Genomic DNA, 26,306 nt, shown 5'->3' with positions numbered 1-26,306 from the left:
GGTACTACATCTGGTGTGCACTGGCTCCTCCCTCTATGCCCCTCCTCCAGACCTCAGTTAGGGAAACTGTGCCCGAAAGAGCTGACATTACTAGGAAAGGATTTGGAATCCAGGGTAAGACTCATACCAGCCACACCAATTCACACCGTACAACTTGTGATAATTATACCCAGTTAACAGTATGAACAACAACTGAGCCTCATTAAACTGATGGCTCAGAACAAAAAACCCTATAGTTAAGCATTAACTATATACAAGTATTGCAGAATTCCGCACTTGGGACGGGCTCCCAGCATCCACTACGGACTACGAGAAATAGATTTACCAGTGAGTAAAATCTTATTTTCTCTGACGTCCTAGTGGATGCTGGGTACTCCGTAAGGACCATGGGGATTATACCAAAGCTCCCAAACGGGCGGGAGAGTGCGGATGACTCTGCAGCACCGAGTGAGCAAACTCAAGGTCCTCCGCAGCCAGGGTATCAAACTTGTAGAATTTTGCAAACGTGTTTGATACCGACCAGGTAGCAGCTCGGCAAAGTTGTAAAGCCGAGACCCCTCGGGCAGCCGCCCAAGAAGAGCCCACCTTCCTCGTGGAATGGGCTTTGATTGATTTAGGATGCGGCAGTCCAGCCGCAGAATGTGCAAGTTGAATCGTGCAACAGATCCAGCGAGCAATAGTCTGCTTTGAAGCAGGAGCACCCAGCTTGTTGGGTGCATGCAGGATAAACAGCGAGTCAGTTTTTCTGACTCTAGCCGTCCTGGAAACATAGATTTTCAGGGCCCGGACAACATCCAGCAACTTGGAGGCCTCCAAGTCCCGAGCAGCCGCAGGCACCACAATAGGTTGGTTCAAATGGAACGCTGATACCACCTTAGGGAGAAATTGGGGACCAGTCCTCAATTCTGCCCTGTCCATATGGAAGATCAGATAGGGGCTTTTGCATGACAAAGCCGCCAACTCTGACACACGCCTAGCCGAAGCCAAGGCCAAAAGCATGACCACTTTCCACGTGAGATATTTCAAATCCACGGTCTGAAGTGGCTCAAACCAATGTGATTTTAGGAAATCCAACACAACGTTGAGATCCCAAGGTGCCACTGGGGGCACAAAAGGGGGCTGAATATGCAGCACTCCCTTAACAAACATCTGAACTTCAGGCAGTGAAGCCAGTTCTTTTTTAAAGAAAATAGACAGGGCCGAAATCTGGACTTTAATGGATCCCAATTTTAGGCCCATAGTCACTCCTGACTGTAGGAAGTGCAGAAATCGACCCAGCTGAAATTCTTCCGTTGGGGCCTTCATAGCCTCACACCAAGCCACATATTTTCGCCATATGCGGTGATAATGTTTTGCTGTCACATCCTTCCTAGCTTTTATCAGCGTAGGAATGACTTCAACCGGAATGCCCTTTTCCATCAGGATCCGGCGTTCAACCGCCATGCCGTCAAACGCAGCCGCGGTAAGTCTTGGAACAGACAGGGCCCCTGCTGTAGCAGGTCCTGTCTGAGAGGCAGAGGCCAAGGGTCCTCTGAGATCATTTCTTGTAGTTCCGGGTATCAAGTTCTTCTTGTCCAATCCGGAACGATGAGTATAGTTCTTACTCCTCTCTTTCTTATTATCCTCAGTACCTTTGGTATGAAAGGAAGAGGAGGGAACACATAAACCGACTGGTACACCCACGGTGTCACTAGAGCGTCCGCAGCTATCACCTGAGGGTCCCTTGACCTGGCGCAATATCTTTTTAGCTTTTTGTTGAGGCGGGACGCCATCATGTCCACCTGTGGCCTTTCCCAACGATTTACAATCAGCTGGAAGACTTCTGGATGAAGTCCCCACTCTCCCGGGTGGGGAAGTCTGCTTCCCAGTTGTCCACTCCCGGAATGAACACTGCTGACAGTGCTATCACGTGATTTTCCGCCCATCGGAGAATCCTTGTGGCTTCTGCCATCGCCATCCTGCTTCTTGTGCCGCCCTGTCGGTTTACATGGGCGACCGCCGTGATTTTGTCTGACTGAAGCAGCACCGGTTGGTTTTGAAGCAGGGGTTTTGCCTGACTTAGGGCATTGTAAATGGCCCTTAGTTCCAGAATGTTTATGTGTAGGGAAGCTTCCTGACTCGACCATTGTCCTTGGAAGTTTCTTCCCTGCGTGACTGCCCCCCAACCTCGGAGGCTTGCATCCGTGGTCACCAGGACCCAGTCCTGTATGCCAGCAGAGACACCCTGGCCCTCGGGGACAGGGTGATCAACCGATGCATCTGAAGATGCGATCCGGACCACTTGTCTAACAGATCCCACTGAAAGATCCTTGCATGGAACCTGCCGAATGGAATTGCCTCGTAAGAAGCTACCATCTTTCCCAGGACTCGCGTGCAGTGATGCACCGACACCTGTTTTGGTTTTAGGAGGTCTCTGACCAGAGATGACAACTCCTTGGCCTTCTCCTCCGGGAGAAACACCTTCTTCTGTTCTGTGTCCAGAATCATACCCAGGAACAGCAGACGCGTCGTAGGAACCAGCTGCGACTTCGGGATATTCAGAATCCAGCCGTGCTGTTGTAGTACTTCCTGAGATAGTGCTACTCTGACCAACAACTGCTCCCTGGACCTCGCCTTTATAAAGGAGATCGTCCAAGTACGGGATAATTATAACTCCCTTCTTTCGAAGGAGTATCATCATTTCGGCCATTACCTTGGTAAATACCCTCGGTGCCGTGGACAGACCAAACGGCAACGTCTGGAATTGGTAATGGCAGTCCTGTACCACAAATCGGAGGTACACCTGGTGAGGTGGGTAAATGGGGACATGTAGGTAAGCATCCTTGATGTCCAGTGATACCATGTAATCCCCCTCTTCCAGGCTTGCAATAACCGCCCTGAGCGATTCCATTTTGAACTTGAACTTCCTTATATAAGTGTTCAAGGATTTCAAATTTAGAATGGGTCTCACCGAACCGTCTGGTTTCGTTACCACAAACATTGTGGAATAGTAACCCCGTCCCTGTTGAAGGAGGGGAACTTTGATTATCACCTGCTGGAGGTACAGCTTGTGAATTGCCGCCAGTACTACCTCCCTTTCCTTGGGAGTGGCTGGCAAGGCTGATTTGAGGTAACGGCGAGGGGGAGTCGCCTCGAACTCCAGCTTGTATCCCTAAGATACCACTTGTAGTACCCAGAGATCCACCTGTGAGCGAACCCACTGGTCGCTGAAGTTCCGGAGACGCGCCCCCACCGCACCTGGCTCCACCTGTGGAGCCCCAGCGTCATGCGGTGGATTTTGTGGAAGCAGGGGAGGATTTTTGTTCCTGGGAACTGGCTGTCTGATGCAGCTTCTTTCCTCTTCCCCTGCCTCTGGGCAGAAAGGATGCGCCTCTGACACGCTTGCCTTTCTGAGGCCGAAAGGACTGTACTTGGTAATACGGTGCTTTCTTAGGCTGTGAGGGAACGTGAGGTAAAAAAGTCGACTTCCCAGCTGTCGCTGAGGATACAAGGTCCGAGAGACCGTCCCCAAACAATTCCTCACCCTTATAAGGCAAAACCTCCATGTGCCTTTTAGAATCGGCATCACCTGTCCACTGCCGAGTCCATAATACTCTCCTGGCAGAAATGGACATCGCATTAATTCTGGATGCCAGCCGGCAAATGTCCCTCTGTGCATCCCTCATATATAAGACTACGTCCTTTATATGCTCTATAGTTAGCAAAATAGTGTCCCTGTCGAGGGTATCAATGTTGTCTGACAGGGTATCAGACCATGCTGCTGCAGCACTACACATCCATGCCGAAGCAATTGCAGGTCTTAGTATAGTACCTGAGTGTGTATATGCAGACTTCAGGATAGCCTCCTGCTTTCTATCTGCAGGCTCCTTTAAGGCGGCCGTATCCTGAGACGGCAGTGCCACCCTTTTAGATAAGCAAGTGAGCGCCTTGTCCACCCTAGGGGACGTTTCCCATCGTAACCTATCCGTTGGCGGGAAAGGGTACGCCATCAGTAACCTCTTAGAAATTACTAGTTTCTTATCAGGGGAACACCATGCTTCCTCACACAATTCATTTAACTCATCAGATGAGGGAAAAGTCACAGGCTGCTTTTTCTCCCCAAACATAATACCCTTTTTTTGTGGTAACCGGGTTTATGTCAGAAATGTGTAAAACATCTTTCATAGCCGTAATCATACATCGGATGGCCCTTGTGGACTGTACATTTGTCTCATCTTCGTCGACACTGGAGTCAGACTCCGTGTCGACATCTGTGTCTGCCATCTGAGCTAGCGGGCGTTTTTGAGCCCCTGATGGCCTCTGAGACGCCTGGGCAGGCGCGGGCTGAGATGCCGACTGTCCCATGGTTGTCACGTCGTCAAACCTTTTATGTAAGGAGTTGACACGGTCGGTTAAAACCTTCCACATATCCATCCACTCCGGTGTCGGCCCCGCAGGGGGTGACATCACACTTATCGGCTCCTGCTCCGCCTCCACGTAACCCCCCTCATCAAACATGTCGACACAGCCGTACCGACACACCGCACACACACAGGGAATGCTGACTGAGGACAGGACCCCACAAAGTCCGTTGGGGAGACAGAGAGAGAGTATGCCAGCACACACCACAGCGCTATATAAACAGGGATTTACACTAACAAAAGTGATTTTTCCCTATAGCTGCTTAATATACTCAGTTTGCGCCTAAATTTAGTGCCCCCCCCTCTCTTTTTTACCCTTTGAGCCTGGAAACTGCAGGGGAGAGCCTGGGGAGCTGTCTTCCAGCGGAGCTGTGAAGAGAAAATGGCGCCAATGTGCTGAGGAAGATAGCCCCGCCCCCTTCTCGGTGGACTTCTCCAGCTTTTTTATATACTTTTATGGCGGGGGATTATGCACATATACAGTTTATTAGACTGTATTATGTGCTTTTTGCCATGTAAGGTACTCTAATTGCTGCCCAGGGCGCCCCCCCCCCCCAGCGCCCTGCACCCATCAGTGACCGGAGTGTGTGGTGTGCATAGGGAGCAATGGCGCACAGCTGCAGTGCTGTGCGCTACCTTAATGAAGACCGAAGTCTTCAGCCGCCGATTTCCTCCGGTTTCTTCCGTCTTCTGGCTCTGCAAGGGGGACGGCGGCGCGGCTCTGGGAACGGACGTTCGAGGTCGGGCCCTGTGTTCGATCCCTCTGGAGCTAATGGTGTCCAGTAGCCTAGAAGCACAAGCTAGCTGCAAGCAGGTAGGTTTGCTTCTCTCCCCTAAGTCCCACGTAGCAGTGAGTCTGTTGCCAGCAGATCTCAATGAAAATAAAAAACCTAACAAATACTTTTCTTTCTAGGAAGCTCAGGAGAGCCCCTAGTGTGCAACCAGCTCTGGCCGGGCACAGATTCTAACTGGGGTCTGGAGGAGGGGCATAGAGGGAGGAGCCAGTGCACACCAGATGTAGTACCTAATCTTTTCTTTAGAGTGCCCAGTCTCCTGCGGAGCCCGTCTATTCCCCATGGTCCTTACGGAGTACCCAGCATCCACTAGGACGTCAGAGAAATATATATATATACACATACATACACACACATATATACATACTGTATATATACATACTGTATATATATACACACACTCACACACGGACATGTTCAGTTGTGCTTTACAGTTGCGACCTACCAGCTGCCCCAGTTTAGGCACAACAACCCTGAGTGGCGATAACTTGTCTTACCTTTTTCACCAGCTTGCACCTTAGTTCAACCTGCTAAACAGTCTTTTTAGGCAAAGAGAGGGAAGTATGGGTTTGGAGTGGGACAGGGCTTCAGAAGCTTTAGGCATATCCCCAGTTTATACAGCATGCCCCAACATTTGGCAAGCACACCGCTCCTATCCGATTTAGATCTGAACTAATGCTGGAAAGCATGACATTTTCATTGAGTATTCATGAAAACGGGTTGGGGATGGAATCCTGGCTGCCGGGATCCCGGAGGTCAGAATACTGACACCTGGATCCCAGCCGCCAGAATGCCAGCAGCGGGGCGAGAGCTAGAAAGCCCCTTGCGGGACACCCACGAGTGGGAATAGCCCTGGCGCAGCTGTCGGCATTCTCGGCAGTCGGGATCCTGGCGTCCGTTTTCAGACCGCTGGGATCCTGACCACCAGGATATAAACCACAATCCCTTAGGATTCAGGGACAGATTGTAATTAATATTTCATGCTCAAGGAAAATGAGAAACCTCCTACTAAACACATTTATTTTCTTCAAAAAACTATTACATCATCCCTTAAAACAAATCAGTTCTACTTTCTGTGCCATCCTGTTCATGTGACAGGACTATTAAGGATTAGACATAAGTCTCTATAGTTTACTTTAGAGATCAAACGTTCTGAAATTCTGTGTGTCAGTAATCAATGCCTTCAAAACATTTCCTCAGTCATCTCCAGGCACTGTATGTAAATGAATGTGGATCTGCAGTGTACCTCAGTGGGGACATCCCTTACATACCTGCCTGGCCACTTTCCTGGCTTCCCAATATGGCTTGGAATCTTCCACAGATTTTCCGATCTTCTTTACCATCTCTTCCAACTTCAGGGTGGCTTCTGTCAGCACAGAGCGGAACCTCTGTCTGGCATCCTGAAATACATATATACATATTAAACACTGACATACAAAAGGAAGGAACAGATGGATAGATTTCCTTTCCTTCCTATGAAACAACACCTTCCTTGTCCAAGTATGAGGCTTAGTGAAAGAAACAGAATAGAAAAAAAAAAAACCTTTTAGAATCTGCATTTGTTGATAATTTTAAATTAATTTAATTAAACTTTATGCAGAAGTGGCAATTCTTCATTTACAGCAGGAATGGGGAACTTTTGGCCCTCCAGCTGTTGTTGAACTACACATGCCAGCATGCCCTGCTACAGTTTTGCTATTTGGCCACGCTAAAACTGCTGCAGGGTGTAACGACACAGCCGGCGCGTTCTGTCGCACAGTGGTAAAAGACACGCAATTACTTCCCTAGTCCTGGTCCAATCCCATGGACTACACTAATTGCCAATCTGTATTTGGCTATATACTAGGCAATATTGTATTATATTGTATGATGTTATTGTTACAGTGTACAGTTATGTTTATCTGCTATATATGGAAGATGTAGGTTTTTTTATTATACTGTATGCAATGTAACTGTTAACAGTATAAGTGGAGGCCAGAGTTGTGTAATATAGTTAAGTAAATCCATTGTAATTTAAGTCCCCTAGCTGCACAATCAGATGGGAGTAAAATGAGCAAATTAAACAGTAAACCGGTTACGTGTGGGCCTGCAGATAATCTGATCATATACACCCCATTGCGTGCAGGAACCCAGACACCTCGTCTCCACTCCTCTGTGACACCCTCACTGACCTGCTTGTGTGTGGCATAGACAGGGGGGGGGGGTATAGACTAGGGTCGTGACCTCAACTGCGGGACAGAGAGTGTGAGCTGTGGTAAGGGGAGAATGTTGTGTTCTGTCAGGAGTTCCAAGAGGGAATCGTCATGTAGAATTGGATTACAGAAGTGTGCTGAACTGTGTTATAGCCTATTCTGTCAATAAACCACGGTTGGTTTTTCGTCTACCACCAAGCTTGAGTGATGTGGAACCCGATATCTTCACATTTGGCGGCAGCAGTGGGATCACTCAAAGACACCAGCAAAAAGGAATAAACCACGGCAGGCAATGGATTCCGCCCTGCTATAGACTAGGGTCGTGACCTCGACTGCGGGACAGAGAGTGTGAGCTGTGGTAAGGGGAGAATGTTGTGTTCTGTCAGGAGTTCCAAGAGGGAATCGTCATGTAGAATTGGATTACAGAAGTGTGCTGAACTGTGTTATAGCCTATTCTGTCAATAAACCACGGTTGGTTTTTCGTCTACCACCAAGCTTGAGTGATGTGGAACCCGATATCTTCACATTTGGCGGCAGCAGTGGGATCACTCAAGACACCAGCAAAAAGGAATAAACCACGGCAGGCAATGGATTCCGCCCTGCTATGCTACCGCAAGAAGGACCAACTACAGGACCTCTGTCGAACAAGATGGATTGAGTTTAATGCATCGGACACCAGAGCGGTCTTAATGGCAAAGCTAGCGGAATGGGACTAAGAACACCCTGGGCAGGAGGATGATGAGGACTGCATTCCAGAGCAGGCCGAGGGTCAAGGAACCACTGGAACTGCGTTGGAAGTACAGATCAGTTGCAGGAGTTGCTGGCCGCACTAAGACAAGGAGCATCAGTACTGGGAGCCACATTGGGGGCAATAACCGCCCCGGCAGTAGCGATAAGGTAGACATCCCGGCTGAGGTATAATGAGGTCCCACCTTTTGATGAGGCCAGTTCGGATATTGATACTCCTCTGCCGATGTTTGAATCTGTTATGACCATGCATAGAATTGAGGCGGCAGAGTGGCTTCGATATTTGTTCCCCAGTCTGAGAGGGTGGGCACTGGAGGCATGCCATGCCCTGAGTCCAGAGCAGTTCCTGGTATATGAGGAGGTACGGAGTGTGCTGCTTGCCAGATATGCGGTGACCGCTGAATCGTATCGCATAAAATTCCGGTCTATAGCACAGAAAGGAGATGCCTCATTTATAGAGTTCAGTAACTTGCTGCGGAGGAACTGTGATAAGTGGCTGGCCTTGAAGAAGGCCATTACTGTAGCAGACATTAAAAATGCTTTTATTTTGGAGCAGTTGCTAAACAAGATGACTCCAGCGATCAGGGAGTGGGTGGCAGACCGGAACCCTACCACTCCGGAAAAAGCAGCACACCTAGCAGATGAGTTCACAGTTAATAGACCTCGGTGGAGAGGTGCCAATACAGAGGAGAGGACAACCCTCCGACGGGCCCAGCAGGATCGTGATCTACCATTGCCCCCTCACCGGCCGGCCCCAATACATACCCCAGCTTCCCTAGCCAGAAATTCAAGGCCTCTGGGACAAGCATCACCTGGAAGCCGGATCTGCAACAACTGTGACTAGGTGGGGCATTTACTACGAAACTGTACACGGGTAAGACAGCCATTCCCAGGTGCCCAAGCTGCCGTGTCGCGGTTGGCGGTGTGCCACGAATCATTTGGAGAGAGGGAGGGTACTACTTTCCTGATGCGCCAGAGGCGGAGGAAGTAGCATACCAAGTAGAGGTGGTAGCAGCTATTGGGAAAGCCACCCCGGATTATATGAAGACTCACCTACAACCTGTAAAAGTTAATGGGAAGGAGCTGCAAGGGTTGAGATACTCTGGAGCTTCTATCACCCTTATCTGGCCAGAATTAATTCCCTCCTGTCAACTACTGAAGAAACGGAAGGTTAAAATCTCCATGGCAGGAGGGCAGATCACTGTGATACCTATGGCAAGGGTACACCTGGACTGGGGCCTGGACTCTGGAGAGGTAAATGTGGGACTTTTGGATGGATTACCCACTCACGTTATTCTGGGCAACGATCTGGGTGCTGGATTGGCTAGTTACTTTGTGGGAGCTATCACCCGAAGCCAAGCACAGGCTTTGGAGACCGTGCATGAGGACCCTCTCATGCCAGCACCAGGAGTCTCAGTGAAAACGACATCCACAAACCCTGAACCGTCGGCGGTGAGTAACCCTGTACCAGACTTGCCTGACTGTGATGAGATTCTGGGGGAAGTGGATAGGGTAGCATTTAGGGAAGCCCAACGGGCTGACCCCTTTCTAGCTAGCCTCCGCAGGGCAGCGGGACGAACAGATTGTGGGCCTCAGGAGGACTGCATTATGTGGGAGGAGGAGAGACTGTACCGGGTGCCGGCAAAAGCAGACCTATTACAGCCTGGGGTCCTAGGAAAACAGTTGATTGTTCCACCTCAAAACCGTGCCTGGTTGCTGGCCCTTGCCCATGACATTCCGTTAGCAGGCCACTTAGAGGTTCGGAAAAACCCGTGCCCGGCTGTTGCAACATATTTTCTGGCCTGGGGTTAATCAGGAGGTAAAACAGTATAGATTCCTTTGAAAAAGTCACGTGATTCGTGACGAAACGCGTTAGGCTCCTCCCCTAACTCTGATTACCGATCACTGAACTCTATCCATTGGTATCGATCATACGGGGACACGTCCCGTTATTCTACAGAAGATCCCCCTCCACTTGCAAGAGGCTGCTCCGGCTAACGTTATCACCCAGCACTTCAATTTATATTTCCAGCAGCTGCCTTTTCCCTGATGAAATCCCTGCAACAAACGGCGGCTTCGGCCAGCGCCATTGCACGGCGTCTACAGCCAGCAGAGGTTTCTCCCTGCAATTAAGGACGACCACGGCCAGAGCTATATTACGGTGCTCACAGCTACCAGAGGTCTTTCCGTGCAAGTAACCAACTTACGGCGTCCCTGGCCACAGCTATTGCACGGCGTATCCAGCTAGTCAGCAGCATCTCTGACTACCAATACTGGTCATTTCATCTAAGTGGGCACTAAAAGGATTTCCCCTAGTCCTTGGGAGACTACTTGAAGATTCTGGATAAATCATTTCAAAGACGCCGGTAAATATACAGCAGCCCTTGCCAGAGCAATTTAGCTCATTTTTTTTCTTTGGTCAAATAATTCAGTGGGCCTTAGTGGACTTCACCGAGGACGCTCGGTGTATATAGCCCCAGGACAGATCAAATATACATTATTACTAATTGTTATAATTTTTCTGTTGGGATCTCTATGTTTTTACTAGCTAGAGTGTGCATGTTGCCTCTGCACCTGTAGCTAGATTTGCTATTAAGTTATTTCTCTTAAGCGATACAATTTTAATAAGCATGTAACATTAATGACGTGGATTTGTAACACTGTTTAAAAATTGAATCTACACTGAGTTAACATTCAATACATTGCTTTAACCATTTTAATCTGTGGATATCGTTCATTAGATATATTTACGGTAATTCAGAGTATATACAAATTTACAAGTTTTTTATATTTGTGTAATGGTCTTTCATTGGTATGTTACTATTATTATTATTTTAATAAATATATCTTTTTTATATATTTTGGTTGTCAGCTCTCCATAATTTTGGTATACTAACAACACTGTAGGCGCAGCCAATCTTTTTTCTTTCTTCTTTGCATAAAATACCAGAGGCACATACACAGTGCCTTTTTGGCTACGCCCCATTGTTGTTTGAACCACTTATTAATATTTCCAGGCGCTTTAAGCAGATTTGTTTCTGTCTTTGGTTTTTTCACCTCAAAACCGTGCCTGGTTGCTGGCCCTTGCCCATGACATTCCGTTAGCAGGCCACTTAGAGGTTCGGAAAAACCCGTGCCTGGCTGTTGCAACATATTTTCTGGCCTGGGGTTAATCAGGAGGTAAAACAGTATAGAGTCATGTGAGGTCTGCCAACGCCTCGGGGGACCCCCACGCCGGGTGCCCCTACAACCCATGCCTGTCATAAGTGAGCCATTTAAGAGAGTGGCCATGGACATTGTGGGGCCTTTTAAGAAGCCGAGCAGAACAGGAAAGAAATGCATACTGACTGTAGTTGATTATGCGACTAGATACCCTGAGGCAGTGGCACTGGCATTCATAGATGCTGAACATATCGCCCAGGCCCTTATGGATATTTTTAGTTGCGTAGGATTTCCCCAAGTAGTGGTGACTGATCGGGGTACGCAGTTTCAAGGGGATTTGCTGCAGACAGTATGGGACAACTTTGGGGTCCATACCTTACGTACCACCCCTTATCACCCCCAGACAAATGGTCTCTGTGAGAGATTTAATTCGACCCTAAAGCAGTTGCTGCGGGTATTTGCTGAATCGGAGGGGGGAGACTGGGAGAAGTCCTTACAGCAGATGATATTCGCGTACCGCGAAGTGCCGCAGGATTCAACCGGATTTTCTCCTTTCGAGTTACTGTATGCTTGAAGGGTAAGGGGACACCTGATCTAGTCAGGGAAAGCTGGGAAGGGTCATTCCAGGAACCTGAGGTTCCCATCTTGGACTATGTAGTCTAAATGAAGGAGAAACTACAGAGGCTGATGCAGCTTGCGCATGACCACACCCTGGGCGCACAGGAAAGACAGTGCCGGTACTATAACCAACGAGCACAGGAAAGGGAGCTAGAGGTTGGACAGAAAATGATGGTGCTAGTACCTGCCCGAAAGCATAAGTTACAGGCGACCTGGGCAGGGCCTTATACTGTAGTGGATCGGCAGGGCCAGGTAGATTACATTATTGCCCTAGACCCAACAGGGAAGCGGGTGGGTACCTACCACATAAATAGGTTAAAGAACTATGTCACCAGGGAGATAGGGGCGGTGGAAATCTGCTGCCCACCGATGGATGACCCAGAGACTGACACCATCCCTGACATTCTAGCAGCCACCAAGGGGGACTTAGGAGTAGAGGCGGTGCCCATAGGCTCGCAGTTAACCGAAACCCAGGCTGTCACTATAGGCTGTCTTCCGAGAACAGCCTATAGTGAAGCAGAGGGACAGCAGCAGCAGCGCCTCCACCAATAACACAGCGCTGCTGCGGCTCCCTTCTCCACCTCCCTCCTCCTCCTTCTCTCCTGCACAGGAATCGTGATCAGATGCTGCACAGATGAGCCTGAGCCAGCGGAGAGGGTAAGTATAATTCTTTCTTTCTTTCTTTCTTTCTGTCTTTCCATGTGCAAAAAGGGGGACTGTCTGCCGCAATGTGTAAAAAGAGGGAATCTGCTTGCCGCAATGTGTAAAAAGGGGGAATCTGCCTGACGCAATGTGTAAAAAGGGGGACTCTGCCTGACGCAATGTGTAAAAAGGGGGAATCTGCCTGACGCAATGTGTAAAAAGGGGGAATCTGGGACATGGGGGGTTTAGCTCTCCCCAACTTCCGCTTTTATTACTATGCGACGCAGCTGGCGCATGTTTGGGAGTGGGTTACAGACCTCGATGCCTTGGCTTTGCACTCGCTGATGTTGCACCATGAATACCCTGGGGGCTCTCCCTTGCAGTTGCTCTTATGTGGTAGCGTCAAGATGTCCACGCTGCCACTGATTAAACAATCTATCCTAATATGGAAATTGGTGCATTCTGTGATGCGAGGCCATGGTATTGATCCTGATACCCCATTGGATAATGCGTACGGGTTACCGGAACTAAATCAACTTCAGATCAGGGAAGTGTGGGGTAGGTGGGGAGTGCACTCCTTAAAACATATATATAATGACGGGACCCTTAACTCATTTCAACAACTTCAACAGGCACATAATGTCCCCTCGGGGTTCTTTTACCGATTCCTTCAACTAAGACACGCTTTGGCTACCCAATTCCCGGATGGTCCTCCGATCCTTGTTGACTCCCCTGTCAAATTAATGTTGCAGACACTAGACTCAGGTCACTTGGTTTCTAAGATATATGGTCGTGTTCTGCAGCTACATCATGCGGATCCTCTGACTGCTCTCCGGGGACGGTGGGAATCGGATGTGGGCATGTTGTCGGATGATGCATGGAGTACCGCTATGGGTGCCCATCGGATTTCCACTTCCTCTGTCAGATATCAGCAAATACAGCTATATATCTTGCATAGAGTATATATGACCCCGGTCAGGTTGGCACACATTGGGGGGACTCACAGCTCCCAATGCCCTAAGTGTGGAATCATGGCGGCTGATTTCTGGCATCTACTTTGGATGTGTCCTGTCGTGTCCCGATTCTGGATGGCTGTCATACGTACCATATGTGATACAGGGGTCCCCTCCTCCATATGCACTTCTGCCCTATGTACCCTGTTGATAGTAGATGAAGAAGTTTTAGACCCACCTAGCAGACGATACGTTGTCAACCTATGTGCTTTAGCCAGAGTTTGTATAGCCCGGCTGTGGCTGGCGGGTGAGGCCCCGACAGTTAAGGCCTGGATAGCCTTGGTCAACGAAACTGTCGCACACGAAAAATTTGTGTTCCTGGCAAGGAAGGTGGAGAGGAAATGGGGTGCAATATGGGGCAGGTGGATAGAATCTAAATACTTCAAAGATGCATAAATCCAGCCTTGCGTCTTTCTCCTTACTATGTCCAGGTATATTCTGGGGGTAGTTGCCCCGCGGCCGGCCTTGCTGAGGTTTATTGAGATCTACTATGCTTGTTCTAATACGCTGACATCTATGTTGGAAATGTTATGCTTAGATGTGATAATCGCAAAATATAATTCATCTAAGAACACATGTTTTGGGTGTTAATATACACAAATGATGCACCATGCGCCCTATGCCTGGGCGATCGATTTATGCAATTGGATGTACGAGTAACGTTACGTTTGTCTGTTCTTGTGTGAAATGTTCATGAAAATCTGTAAAATCAAATAAAAAGTATTGAATTTAAAAAAAAAAAAGGGGGAATCTGCCTGCCGTAATGTGTAAAAAGGGGGAATCTGCCTGACGCAATGTGTAAAAAGGGGGAATCTGCCTGACGCAATGTGTAAAAAGGGGGAATCTGCCTGACGCAATGTGTAAAAAGGGGGAATCTGCCTGACGTGATGTGTAAAAAGGGGGAATCTGCCTGCCGTGATGTGTAAAAAGAGGACGCTGTCTGCCGCAACGTGTAAAAAGGGGGAATCTGCCTGACGTGATGTGTAAAAAGGGGGAATCTGCCTGACGTGATGTGTAAAAAGGGGGAATCTGCCTGACGTGATGTGTAAAAAGGGGGAATCTGCCTGACGTGATGTGTAAAAAGGGGGAATCTGCCTGACGTGATGTGTAAAAAGGGGGAATCTGTCTGCCGTGATGTGTAAAAAGAGGACGCTGTCTGCCGCAACGTGTAAAAAGGGGGAATCTGCCTGCCGTAATGTGTAAAAAGGGGGACGCTGTCTGGCATAATGTGTAAAAAGGGGACGCTGTCTGCCGTAATGTGTAAAAAGGGGACGCTGTCTGCCGTAATGTGTAAAAAGGGGACGCTGTCTGCCGTAATGTGTAAAAAGTGCACGCTGTCTGCCTCTATGTGTAAAAAGGGCACGCTGTCTGTCGTTGTATGTAAAAAGGGGGACGCTGTCTGCCGTAATGTGTAAAAAGGGGACGCTGTCTGCTGTAATGTGTAAAAAAAGGAATCTGTCCGCCGTAAGGTGTAAAAGGGTCTCTACCTGGTGTAGTGGTGCTACTGTACGGCGTAATTTGAATAATGGAGACTACTGTGCACCGTTTTATGAATTGGTATTATTTTGTGGCCACACCCCTTCCCCACGAAGCCATGCCACTATGTATTTTTGCGCACGCCTACGGCGCGCACTGCCCCTGTTTTGCATGCAGGGGTGGGGCTCCGATGCCGTTTCTTGCACACAGTGCTAAAATGTCTAGTTACGGCACTGTTGCTTGGTATCCATTTCTCTGGCCCTGAGCAGGTCCCCCTCACCAGATCCTCTCCAGGGGGTGAGGGGGTGGACTTGGATGGGATGGGGGGGGGGCAAAAAATTTTGTCGCACCTGGGCCCACCGCTCGCTAGTTCCGCCACTGAGAGTATGCCAACGGGTGAGCCACCCATTTACAACATACCTACAGGTCATGAAAGAGAGAGAAAAGCGTTTTTCACCAGTGAAGTTATTCACTAGTTATCTCCGGCGTCAGCCTTCCCCTTGCTTATGTAACCCAGGTTTTTTAGCAAGGATTGTGGTAGTACATTTACTGCTGTAATCCTTCTTTTCCTATCGCTATCTAAAGGGGGGTACTCACGGAGCGATATTCTAAGCAATCTAACTAGATTGCTTAGAATTCGAGCATTATCGCTCCGTGTGTACCCCCTACAGCAATAGCGATGCGTATCGCTGGTGCTAGATTGGCCTGCATGCAGGCCAATCTAGCGGGTCACTCACTGGGTGAAATGAGCGCCCCCCCCCCATCTCCCCCCGCACGCTCAGCACAGATCGCGCTGTGCTGAGCAGCGGGAGAGATGTGTGCTGAGCGGTTCGCTCACCACACATCTCTCCACATCGGACCGTCTATATGGGCCTTAAAGTTGGCAATATCCAGAAAAAATTTTTTATTTCAATACAGTTTTGTTTTTTTTTCAAATTTGGAATTACCTTAAAATATTTATTATTTTGAACTAACGAAAGAGGGTCCTATGTAGGATTAATAAAAAAACGTCCGTTAAGACTAGTCTAAAGTCATACTTTTGGCTAAATGTGCAAATAGGCAAAGCTTTCCAATACATATATACATTGTTGCTCTTTATACAACTGTCCGTACTATACTCATCAGAAATCTGCCTGTTCACAATAAGAATAGCAGCAATTGTATGCCAGTGTAGATGTGTGGATTATTAGGTTGAGCAATATTAGGACAGCAGTCATCAGGTTGACCTTATATGGCCGCCATGGTCAAAAGGTCGACTGGGTCAATAAGTTGACAGGGAAAAAGTAGATTCCTAGAAAGGTTGACAGCTACAAAAGACGACACAGTAAAAAGGTTGACATGGAAATAGTCGACACAGGTGGTTTTTTTGTGTGTTTTTTTATTTTTGTGTGTCATTTTGTATGTTTAACCACATGACCCCAGTCAGTGTACCGTTTTGCTCGCCATGCTTCTTGCAAGGTGCCTCGCTCCGCTACCGCTGCACAGGTTACTATTCCCATATGTAGTCAATGTGGATGGTTAGAGTATGGAGGCCTGATATATTTTTGTAAGTAAAGTAAGTTATCAAGCAACTGGGCAAAACTACGCCGCTGGGGCAGATGTAACATGTGCAGAGATAGATAGATTTGGGTGTGGTGTGTTAAAACTGAAATCTAAAATGCAGTATAAAAATAAAGCAGCCAGTATTTACACTGCACAGAAACAATACAACCCACCCAAATCTAAATCTCTCTGCACATTACACCTGCCCCACCTGCAGTGCAACATAGTTTTGCCCAGGTGCTTAATAATTTGCTTTACTTACAAACCTGAATAAGGCCCATAGTTCACACATATAGATATAAGCATAATACTGCAGTAGTGTCTGCTTAGTGTATACATTACCCACATCATTAGTAAATAACTACTATGGATATAATATTCAGTGCAGCACTCCAAGAACATCAGTCAGCACCATGAGGCTGATCTAGGGATGGCCATCGGTGTGTTTGCCATCGATGGCAAAACTGAGAGTGGCCATCGATGATCACTAACTATGTTATAGGAGACCATCAATGGTTTCTCTCATTGATGGCCATCTCTGTTATTTCTGTGAAAGGCCTGTGGGCCAATCACAGTCCAGAGGTGGGGCTTCACGGGTGTCGGGGACGGAGCTATGCTCCGTGTCCCAGCATCTTGTAAAATAAATAAATAAATAAATATTTGTTTAGGCCTAGCCATCGATGGAGGGAAACCATCTGCTTATCCCCCATCGGTGATAAAAGTATGTGACATCGGTCATAGACCATCAATGATTTTGAATCATCGATGGTCATCCCTAGGTTGATCTATAACGTTACAGCCCAAACTCTCAGTCTGTGGAGTAGATACTGTCCCACATCTCCTGCCTGCTGAGATAAGAAGCAGAGAGATGGGGTACACAAATGTACGCCTTCATTTTGTATACACTGTGATTCAGAAATGCAGAGTGTATGGTTCTGATAAAACATATGGGGGAACTCTATAAAACCTTCATGAGAGTAAGGACGGTGGTTGTCCATAACAAACAGCTTATGTCATTTTATAGACTGTGATAAATAAATGATAGCTAGAAGTGGACTAGTTGCTATGGGCAACTTCTCTATCTCTAAGATTTGATTTATTTCCCCTGTGGTACTGGCTTCAGGTTGCTGTATTTTTTATAGGGATGCCCATTAAAATAGGTCACAGGCTATCCACAAAATGGTAATGATGAGCTAAAAACAGAAACTGATAAATAAGAGGGGAAAAGACTATAAATGGCATACGATATTTATATTATTTGTTCTACACGGACGGCCAAATTACTTGGAGATGCACACAATATTACAGCATGTACCCCTAAAAGTACAGCAGCTTACAACTCTGCACTATTTTAGGAACTGGGTTTAGCTGTATCCAGGTTTACCTAGTTATATGATAAGCCAACAGTAGATCATAAATAATTGTAGATATGTTAAAGAAAACAAAAACAAAAGAAAAATAAATAAAACCAGAATAAAATAAGATTTTACTCACCGGTAAATCTATTTCTCGTAGTCCGTAGTGGATGCTGGGGACTCCGTAAGGACCATGGGGATTAGCGGCTCCGCAGGAGACTGGGCACAACTAAAGAAAGCTTTAGGACTACCTGGTGTGCACTGGCTCCTCCCACTAAGACCCTCCTCCAGACCTCAGTTAGGATACTGTGCCCGGAAGAGCTGACACAATAAGGAAGGATTTTGAATCCCGGGTAAGACTCATACCAGCCACACCAATCACACCGTATAACTCGTGATACTATACCCAGTTAACAGTATGATAACAACTGAGCCTCTCAACAGATGGCTCAACAATAACCCTTTAGTTAGGCAATAACTATAAACAAGTATTGCAGACAATCCGCACTTGGGATGGGCGCCCAGCATCCACTACGGACTACGAGAAATAGATTTACCGGTGAGTAAAATCTTATTTTCTCTAACGTCCTAAGTGGATGCTGGGGACTCCGTAAGGACCATGGGGATTATACCAAAGCTCCCAAACGGGCGGGAGAGTGCGGATGACTCTGCAGCACTGAGTGAGCAAACTCTAGGTCCTCCTCAGCCAGGGTATCAAACTTGTAGACTCTTGCAAGAGTGTTTGAACCCGACCAAGTAACAGCTCGGCAAATTTGTAAAGCCGAGACCCCTCGGGCAGCTGCCCAAGAAGAGCCCACTTTCCTCGTGGAATGGGCTTTCACAGATTTAGGGTGCGGCAGTCCAGCCGCAGAATGTGCAAGTTGAATCGTGCTACAGATCCAGCGAGCAATAGTCTGCTTAGAAGCAGGAGCACCCAGCTTGTTGGGTGCATACAGGATAAATAGCGAGTCAGTTTTCCTGACTCCAGCCGTCCTGGAAACATATACTTTTCAGGGCCCTGACTACGTCCAGAAACTTGGAATCCTCCAAGTCCCAAGTAGCCGCAGGCACCACAATAGGTTGGTTCACATGAAAAACTGCTACCACCTTAGGAAGGAATTGGGAACGAATCCTCAATTCCGCCTTATCCATATAAAATACAGATAAGGGCTTTTGACAAAGCCGCCAATTCTGATACACGCCTGGCCGACGCCAAGGCCCACAGCATGACCACTTTCCACATGAGGTATTGTAGCTCCACGGATTTAAGTGGCTCAACTCAAATGCGACTTCAGGAAATCCAACACTACGTTGAGATCCCACTGTGCCACTGGAGGCACAAACGGGGGCTGACTATGCAGCACTCCCTTAACAAAAGTCTGAACTTCAGGCAGTGAAGCCAGTTCTATTTTGGAAGAAAATCGATAGAGCCGAAATCTGGACCTTAATGGAATCCAATTTTAGGCCCATAGTCACCTCTGACTTGTAGGAAGTGCAGAAATCGACCTAGCTGAAATTCCTCCTTTGGGGCCTTACTGGCCTCACAGCACGCAACATATTTCCGCCATATGCGGTGATAATGGTTTGCGTTCACTTCTTTCCTAGCTTTAAATAGCGTAGGGATAACTTCCTCCGGAATGCCCTTTTCCTTCAGGATCCGGCGTTCAACCGCCATGCCGTCAAACGCAGCCGCGGTAAGTCTTGGAACAGACAGGGCCCCTGCTGCAGCAGGTCCTGTCTGAGCGGCAGAGGCCATGGGTCCTCTGAGATCATTTCTTGGAGTTCTGGGTACCAAGCTCTTCTTGGCCACCCGAAACAATGAGTATAGTTCTTACTCCTCTCCTTCTTATTATTCTCATTACCCTGGGTATGAGAGGCAGAGAAGGGAACACATACACCGACTGGTACACCCACGGTGTTACCAGAGCGTCCACAGCTATCGCCTGAGGGTCCCTTGACCTGGCGCAATATCTTTGTAGCTTTTTGTTGAGGCGGGACGCCATCCTGTCCACCTGTGGCCTTTCCCCACGGTGTACAATCATTTGGAAGACTTCTGGATGAAGTCCCCACTCTCCCGGGTGGAGGTCGTGTCTGCTGAGAAAGTCTGCTTCTCAGTTGTCCACTCCGGGAATGAACACTGCTGACAGTGCTAACACATGATTTTCCGCCCATCGGAGAATCCTTGTGGCTTCTGCCATCGCCATCTTGCTTCTTGTGCCGCCCTGTCGGTTTACATGAGCGACCGCCGTGATGTTGTCTGACTGGATCAGCACCGGCCGGTGTTGAAGCAGGGGTCTAGCCTGACTTAGGGCATTGTAAATGGCCCATAGTTCCAGAACATTTATGTGTAGGGAAGTCTCATGACTTTTCCATAGGCCTTGGAAGTTTCTTCCCTGTGTGATTGCCCCCCAGCCTTGAAGGCTGGCATCCGTGGTCACCAGGACCCAGTCCTGTATGCCGAATCTGCGGCCCCCTAGAAGATGAGCACTCTGCAGTCACCACCACAGCGACACCCTGGCCCTTGGAGACAGGGTTATCCGCCGATGCATCTGAGGATGCGACCCGGACCACTTGTCCAACAGATCCCACTGGAAGATCCTTGCATGGGACTTGGCGAATGGAAATTCTTCGTAAGAAGCTACCTTCTTTCCCAAGGCTCGCGTGCATTGATGCACCGATACCTGTATTTGTATTAGGAGGTCTCCGTCTAGAGACGCCAACTCCTTGGACTTCTCCTCCGGGAGAAACCCTTTTTATCCTGTTCTGTGTCCAGAACCATAGCCAGGAACAGTAGACGCGTCGTAGGAACCAGCTGCGACTTTGGAATATTCAGAATCCAGCCGTGCTGTTGTAGCACTTCCCGAGATAGTGCTACTCCGACGAACAACTGCTCCCTGGACCTCGCCTTTATAAGGAGATCGTCCAAGTACGGGATAAGTACTTCGGCCATTACCTTGGTAAATACCCTCGGTGCCGGGGACAGACCAACGGCAACGTCTGGAATTGGTAATGACAATCCTGTACCACAATTTTGAGGTACACCTGGTGAAGAGGGTAAATAGGGACATGCAGGTAAGTATCCTTGATGTCCAGTGATACCCTGAAATTTTCCAGGCTTGCAATAATCGTCCTGAGCGATTCCATTTTGCACTTGAACCTTCGTATATAAGTGTTCAAGGATTTCAATTTTAGAATGCGTCTCACCGAACCGTCTGGTTTCAGTACCACAATCTATTTGGAAAAGTAACCCCGGCCTTGTTGAAGGAGGGGTACCTTGATTTCACCTGCTGGAAGTACAGCTTGTGAATTGCCGCAAGTACTACCTTTCTCCGAGGGCAGCAGGCAAGGCTGATGTGAGGCAACGGCGAGGGGGAGTCGTCTCAAACTCCAGCCTGTATCCCTGTGATACTACTTGCAGAACCTAGGGATCCACCTGTGGGCAAGCCCCCTGGTCCCTGCAGTTCCCGAGACGCGCCCCGACCGCACCTGTCTCCACCTGTGGAGCCCCAGCGTCATGCGGTGGACTCAGAGGAAGCGAGGGAAGATATTTGATCCTGGGAACTGGCTGACTGGTGCAGCTTTTTCCTTCTTCCCTTGTCTCTGTGCAGAAAGGAAGCGCCTTTGACCCGCTTGCTTTTCTGAAGCCGAAAGGACTGTACCTGAAAATACGGTGCTTTCTTAGGCTTTTGTGAGGAAACCTGAGGTAAAATTTTTCCTTCCCAGCTGTTGCTGTGGATACGAGGTCCCAGAGACCATCCCCAAACAATTCCTCACCCTTATAAGGCAGAATCTTCATGTGCCTTTTAAAGGCAGCATCACCTGTCCACTGCCGGGTTTCTAATACCCTCCTGGCAGAATGGACATTGCATTAATTCTGGATGCCAGCCGGCAAATATCCCTCTGTGCATCCTTTATATATAAGGCAACGTCTTAAATATGCTCAATGTTAGCAAAATATTATCCCTGTCTTAGTGTATTAATATTATCTGACAGGGTATCAGACCACGCTGCAGCAGCACTATTTATGCTGAGGCAATTGCAGGTTTCAGTATATAACCCGAGTGTGTAAATACAGACTTCAGGATCGCCTCCTGCTTTTTATCAGCAGGTTCCTTCAAGGTGGCCGTATCCTAAGATGGCAGTGCCACCTTTTGACAAACGTGTGAGCGCCTTATCCACCCTAAGGGATATCTCCCAACGTGACCTATCCTCTGGCGGGAAAGGGTACGACATCAGTAACTTTTTAGAAATTACCAGTTTCTTATCGGGGGAAACCACGCTTCTTTACACACTTCATTTATTCATCTGATGGGGGAACAAAACACTGGCTGCTTTTTCTCCCCAAAAATAAAACCCCTTTTATGTGGTACTTGGGTTCATGTCAGAAAATGCGTAACACATTTTTCATTGCCGAGATAGTGTAACGGATGTTCCTAGTGGATTGTGTATATGTCTCAACCTCGTCGACACTGGAGTCAGACTCCGTGTCGACATCTGTGTCTGCCATCTGAGGTAACGGGCGTTGTTTTAGCCCCTGATGGCCTTTGAGACGCCTGGGCAGGCGCGGGCTGAGAAGCCGGCTGTCCCACAGCTGTTACGTCATCCAGCCTTTTATGTAAGGAGTTGACACTGTCGGTTAATACCTTCCACCTATCCATCCACTCTGGTGTCGGCCCCACAGGGGGCGACATCCCATTTATCGGCCTCTGCTCCGCCTCCACGTAACCTTCCTCATCCAACATGTCGACACAGCCGTACCGACACACCGCACACACACAGGGAATGCTCTGACTGAGGACAGGGCCCCACAAAGTCCTTTGGGGAGACCGAGAGAGAGTATGCCAGCACACACCAGAGCGCTATATAATGCAGGGATTAACACTATAACTGAGTGATTTTGCCCCAAATAGCTGCTTGTATACATATATTGCGCCTAAATTTAGTGCCCCCCCTCTCTTTTTAACCCTTTGAGCCTGAAAACTACAGGGGAGAGCCTGGGGAGCTGTCTTCCAGCTGTTCCAGCTGCACTGTGAAGAGAAAATGGCGCCAGTGTGCTGAGGGAGAAGCCCCGCCCCTTTTTCGGCGGACTTTCTTCCGCTTTTTCTGGAATACTGGCAGGGGTAATTTTACATCTATATAGCCTCTAGGACTATATATGATGTAGATTTGCCAGCCAAGGTGTCATATTGCCCTCAGGGCGCCCCCCCCAGCGCCCTGCACCTATCAGTGACCGGAGTGTGAGGTGTACATGAGGAGCAATGGCGCACAGCTGCAGTGCTGTGCGCTACCTTGGTGAAGACCGAAGTCTTCTGCCGCCGATTTTCCGGACTCTTCATGCTTCTGGCTCTGTAAGGGGGACGGCGGCGCGGCTCCGGGAACGAACACCAAGGTCGGGTCCTGCGGTCGATCCCTCTGGAGCTAATGGTGTCCAGTAGCCTAAGAAGCCCAAACTACCACCTGTTAGGTAGGTTCGCTTCTTCTCCCCTTAGTCCCTCGCTGCAGTGAGTCTGTTGCCAGCAGATCTCACTGTAAAATAAAAAACCTAAATATACTTTCTTTCTAGGTGCTCAGGAGACCCCCTACTGTGCATCCAGCTCAGCCGGGCACAAGAATCTAACTAACTGAGGTCTGGAGGAGGGTCTTAGTGGGAGGAGCCAGTGCACACCAGGTAGTCCTAAAGCTTTCTTTAGTTGTCCCCATGGTCCTTACGGAGTCCCCAGCATCCACTTAGGACGTTAGAGGAAAACAATTGGGTTAAATTGTCGTTTTAAGGCCAGTACTCACTGGCAGATGTGGGGAGAGATGTGTGCTGAGCGTGCGGGGGGAGCGGGCGCTCATTTCACCCAGCGGGTGAAGTGAGCGACCCGCTAGATTGGCCAGAATCTAGCACCAGCGATAGCGATGCACGGGGCTGCGCATCGCTATCGCTGTGAGGGGTACACATGGAAAGATCACTGCTTAAAATCTAAGCAATCTAGTCAGATTGCTTAGAATTTAAGCAGCGATCGCTCCGTGAGTACCCTCCTTTACTGTTTCCCAAACTGCAATTATAGTCTCCTATGCAAGGCCACTCTAATGAGAACAGAATACTGCTTAGTTATTGTAGCCCCAGCTTTATAGGGATGGAAGGGGGGGTGGAATTCTATTTGTGGACTTTTCAAGATCTGTTTTTTTTATTTATTTTTAGAACCAGAGGCACTGCCAAGGCTTCTCCAGCAATGATTCATTATGTAGCAGAGCAGAATTACTGCCACCCTTTAATATATCAACAAAACACTACAACATTTTAAAATAAAAACATACAAGAACATTCAAGAATATAGAATAGATGCTGCTCACTAGACTTTAAATCCTATATTTAAATGGTGCCTCCTGGTCAATAATGCAAGTTCTGCAAATCCTATCCATCACCAACCAACTGCTCAGCAAAGAGAATGCATCTTAGAAATGGAAAAATATATACCTATTACAGCATTCTTGAAACATTTGTGAATGATAATGGTCCTCATTCCGAGTTGATCGCTCGCTAGCTGCTTTTAGCAGCAGTGCAAACGCTAGGCCGCCGCTCTCTGGGAGTGTATCTTAGCTTAGCAGAAGTGCGAACGAAAGATTAGCAGAATTGCTCAAAAAACTTTTCCTGCAGTTTCTGAGTAGCTCCAGACCTACGTCTAGATTGCGATCACTGCAGACTGTTTGGTTCCTGATTTGATGTCACAAACACGCCCTGCCTTCAGCCAGCCACTCCCCCGTTTCCCCAGCAACTCCTGCGTTTTAGCCTGACACGCCTGCGTTTTTTAGCACACTCCCAGAAACACCCACTTCCTGTCAATCAAACACCGATCAGCAGAGCGACTGAAAAGCGTCGCCCGCCGCTGTGTAAAATTGCTTACTTTTGTGTGAAAGTACTTGGCGCGTGCGCCCCATACGCATGCGCAGAACAACCGGTTTTTAGCCTGATCGCTATGCTGCGAAAAACGTCAGCGAGCGATCAACTCGGAATGAGTGCCATAGACCTTAGTGAGCGCTTGCAGATGATGTCATCTCCAATCGCTACTGGCCCCTGACAATGGATTTATTTATTTTTTATTTTTTTTAGGTATAACCCGGATCATCAAGACCTGGGTCTAACCTTTCACACACAAGCTGATGCACTGACCTGGATTACAAGTCCCAGGAATAACCCTGGTTGGTTGCATCCTAATAGTCAAAGTCCAGGCATATAAGCTCACAATAAATGGACAATCCCGATGTACTCAGTCACCCAGGATGAGTACACCAGGGTTGTCAATTTATTTTGAGCTTATATGCCCGGACTTTGACTATTAGGATGGTTTAGCCAGTGAATGGCCGCCCTATGTCTTTATCTGAATATACCTTATATACTCTGCTGGCATGCATATCACTGGTGACTTTGTTTTTATAATTTTTTCTATCCTATAAAAGGTTGGTACCATCACGTCCTCGCGTCGGCACAGGCGCCCACCTTTTTTGGACAGGCTGTATTTCACTTATATATTGATGCCTATCTGTATGGATATTTTTTATATTGCGACCAGGCAGTCTTGACAAAGATTCCAGTGTTGTGTGTGTCTCTCTCTATTATAATAAGAATTTACTTACCGATAATTCTATTTCTCATAGTCCGTAGTGGATGCTGGGAACTCCGTAAGGACCATGGGGAATAGCGGCTCCGCAGGAGACTGGGCACAAAAGTAAAGCTTTAGGACTACCTGGTGTGCACTGGCTCCTCCCCCTATGACCCTCCTCCAAGCCTCAGTTAGGATACTGTGCCCGGACGAGCGTACACAATAAGGAAGGATTTATGAATCCCGGGTAAGACTCATACCAGCCACACCGATCACACCGTACAACCTGTGATCTGAATCCAGTTAACAGCATGATAACAGAGGAGCCTCTGGAAAGATGGCTCACAACCACAATAACCCGATTTTTGTAACAATAACTATGTACAAGTATTGCAGACAATCCGCACTTGGGATGGGCGCCCAGCATCCACTACGGACTATGAGAAATAGAATTATCGGTAAGTAAATTCTTATTTTCTCTGACGTCCTAGTGGATGCTGGGAACTCCGTAAGGACCATGGGGATTATACCAAAGCTCCCAAACGGGCGGGAGAGTGCGGATGACTCTGCAGCACCGAATGAGAGAACTCCAGGTCCTCCTCAGCCAGGGTATCAAATTTGTAGAATTTAGCAAACGTGTTTGCCCCTGACCAAGTAGCTGCTCGGCAAAGTTGTAAAGCCGAGACCCCTCGGGCAGCCGCCCAAGATGAGCCCACTTTCCGTGTGGAATGGGCTTTTACAGATTTTGGCTGTGGCAGGCCTGCCACAGAATGTGCAAG

At 48.1% G+C, this 26,306-nt stretch overlaps 1 protein-coding gene across 2 annotated transcripts in view; it reads right to left on the bottom strand.

The window, feature by feature from the left end:
* SH3BP5 (SH3 domain binding protein 5) overlaps nucleotides 1-26,306 on the bottom strand; it is a 168,563-nt gene that overhangs the window by 81,092 nt on the left and 61,165 nt on the right. For both annotated transcript variants that reach the window (XM_063922346.1, XM_063922345.1), the window contains exon 3: nucleotides 6,466-6,594. In XM_063922346.1, coding sequence (XP_063778416.1) covers nucleotides 6,466-6,594 — 129 coding nt within the window. The remainder of the gene's footprint in view (nucleotides 1-6,465; nucleotides 6,595-26,306) is intronic.

The sequence above is a fragment of the Pseudophryne corroboree genome, chromosome 5 (genome assembly GCF_028390025.1).
Source record: "Pseudophryne corroboree isolate aPseCor3 chromosome 5, aPseCor3.hap2, whole genome shotgun sequence".
NCBI lineage: Eukaryota > Metazoa > Chordata > Amphibia > Anura > Myobatrachidae > Pseudophryne > Pseudophryne corroboree.
This window is presented reverse-complemented; position numbering and strand designations above follow the sequence as displayed.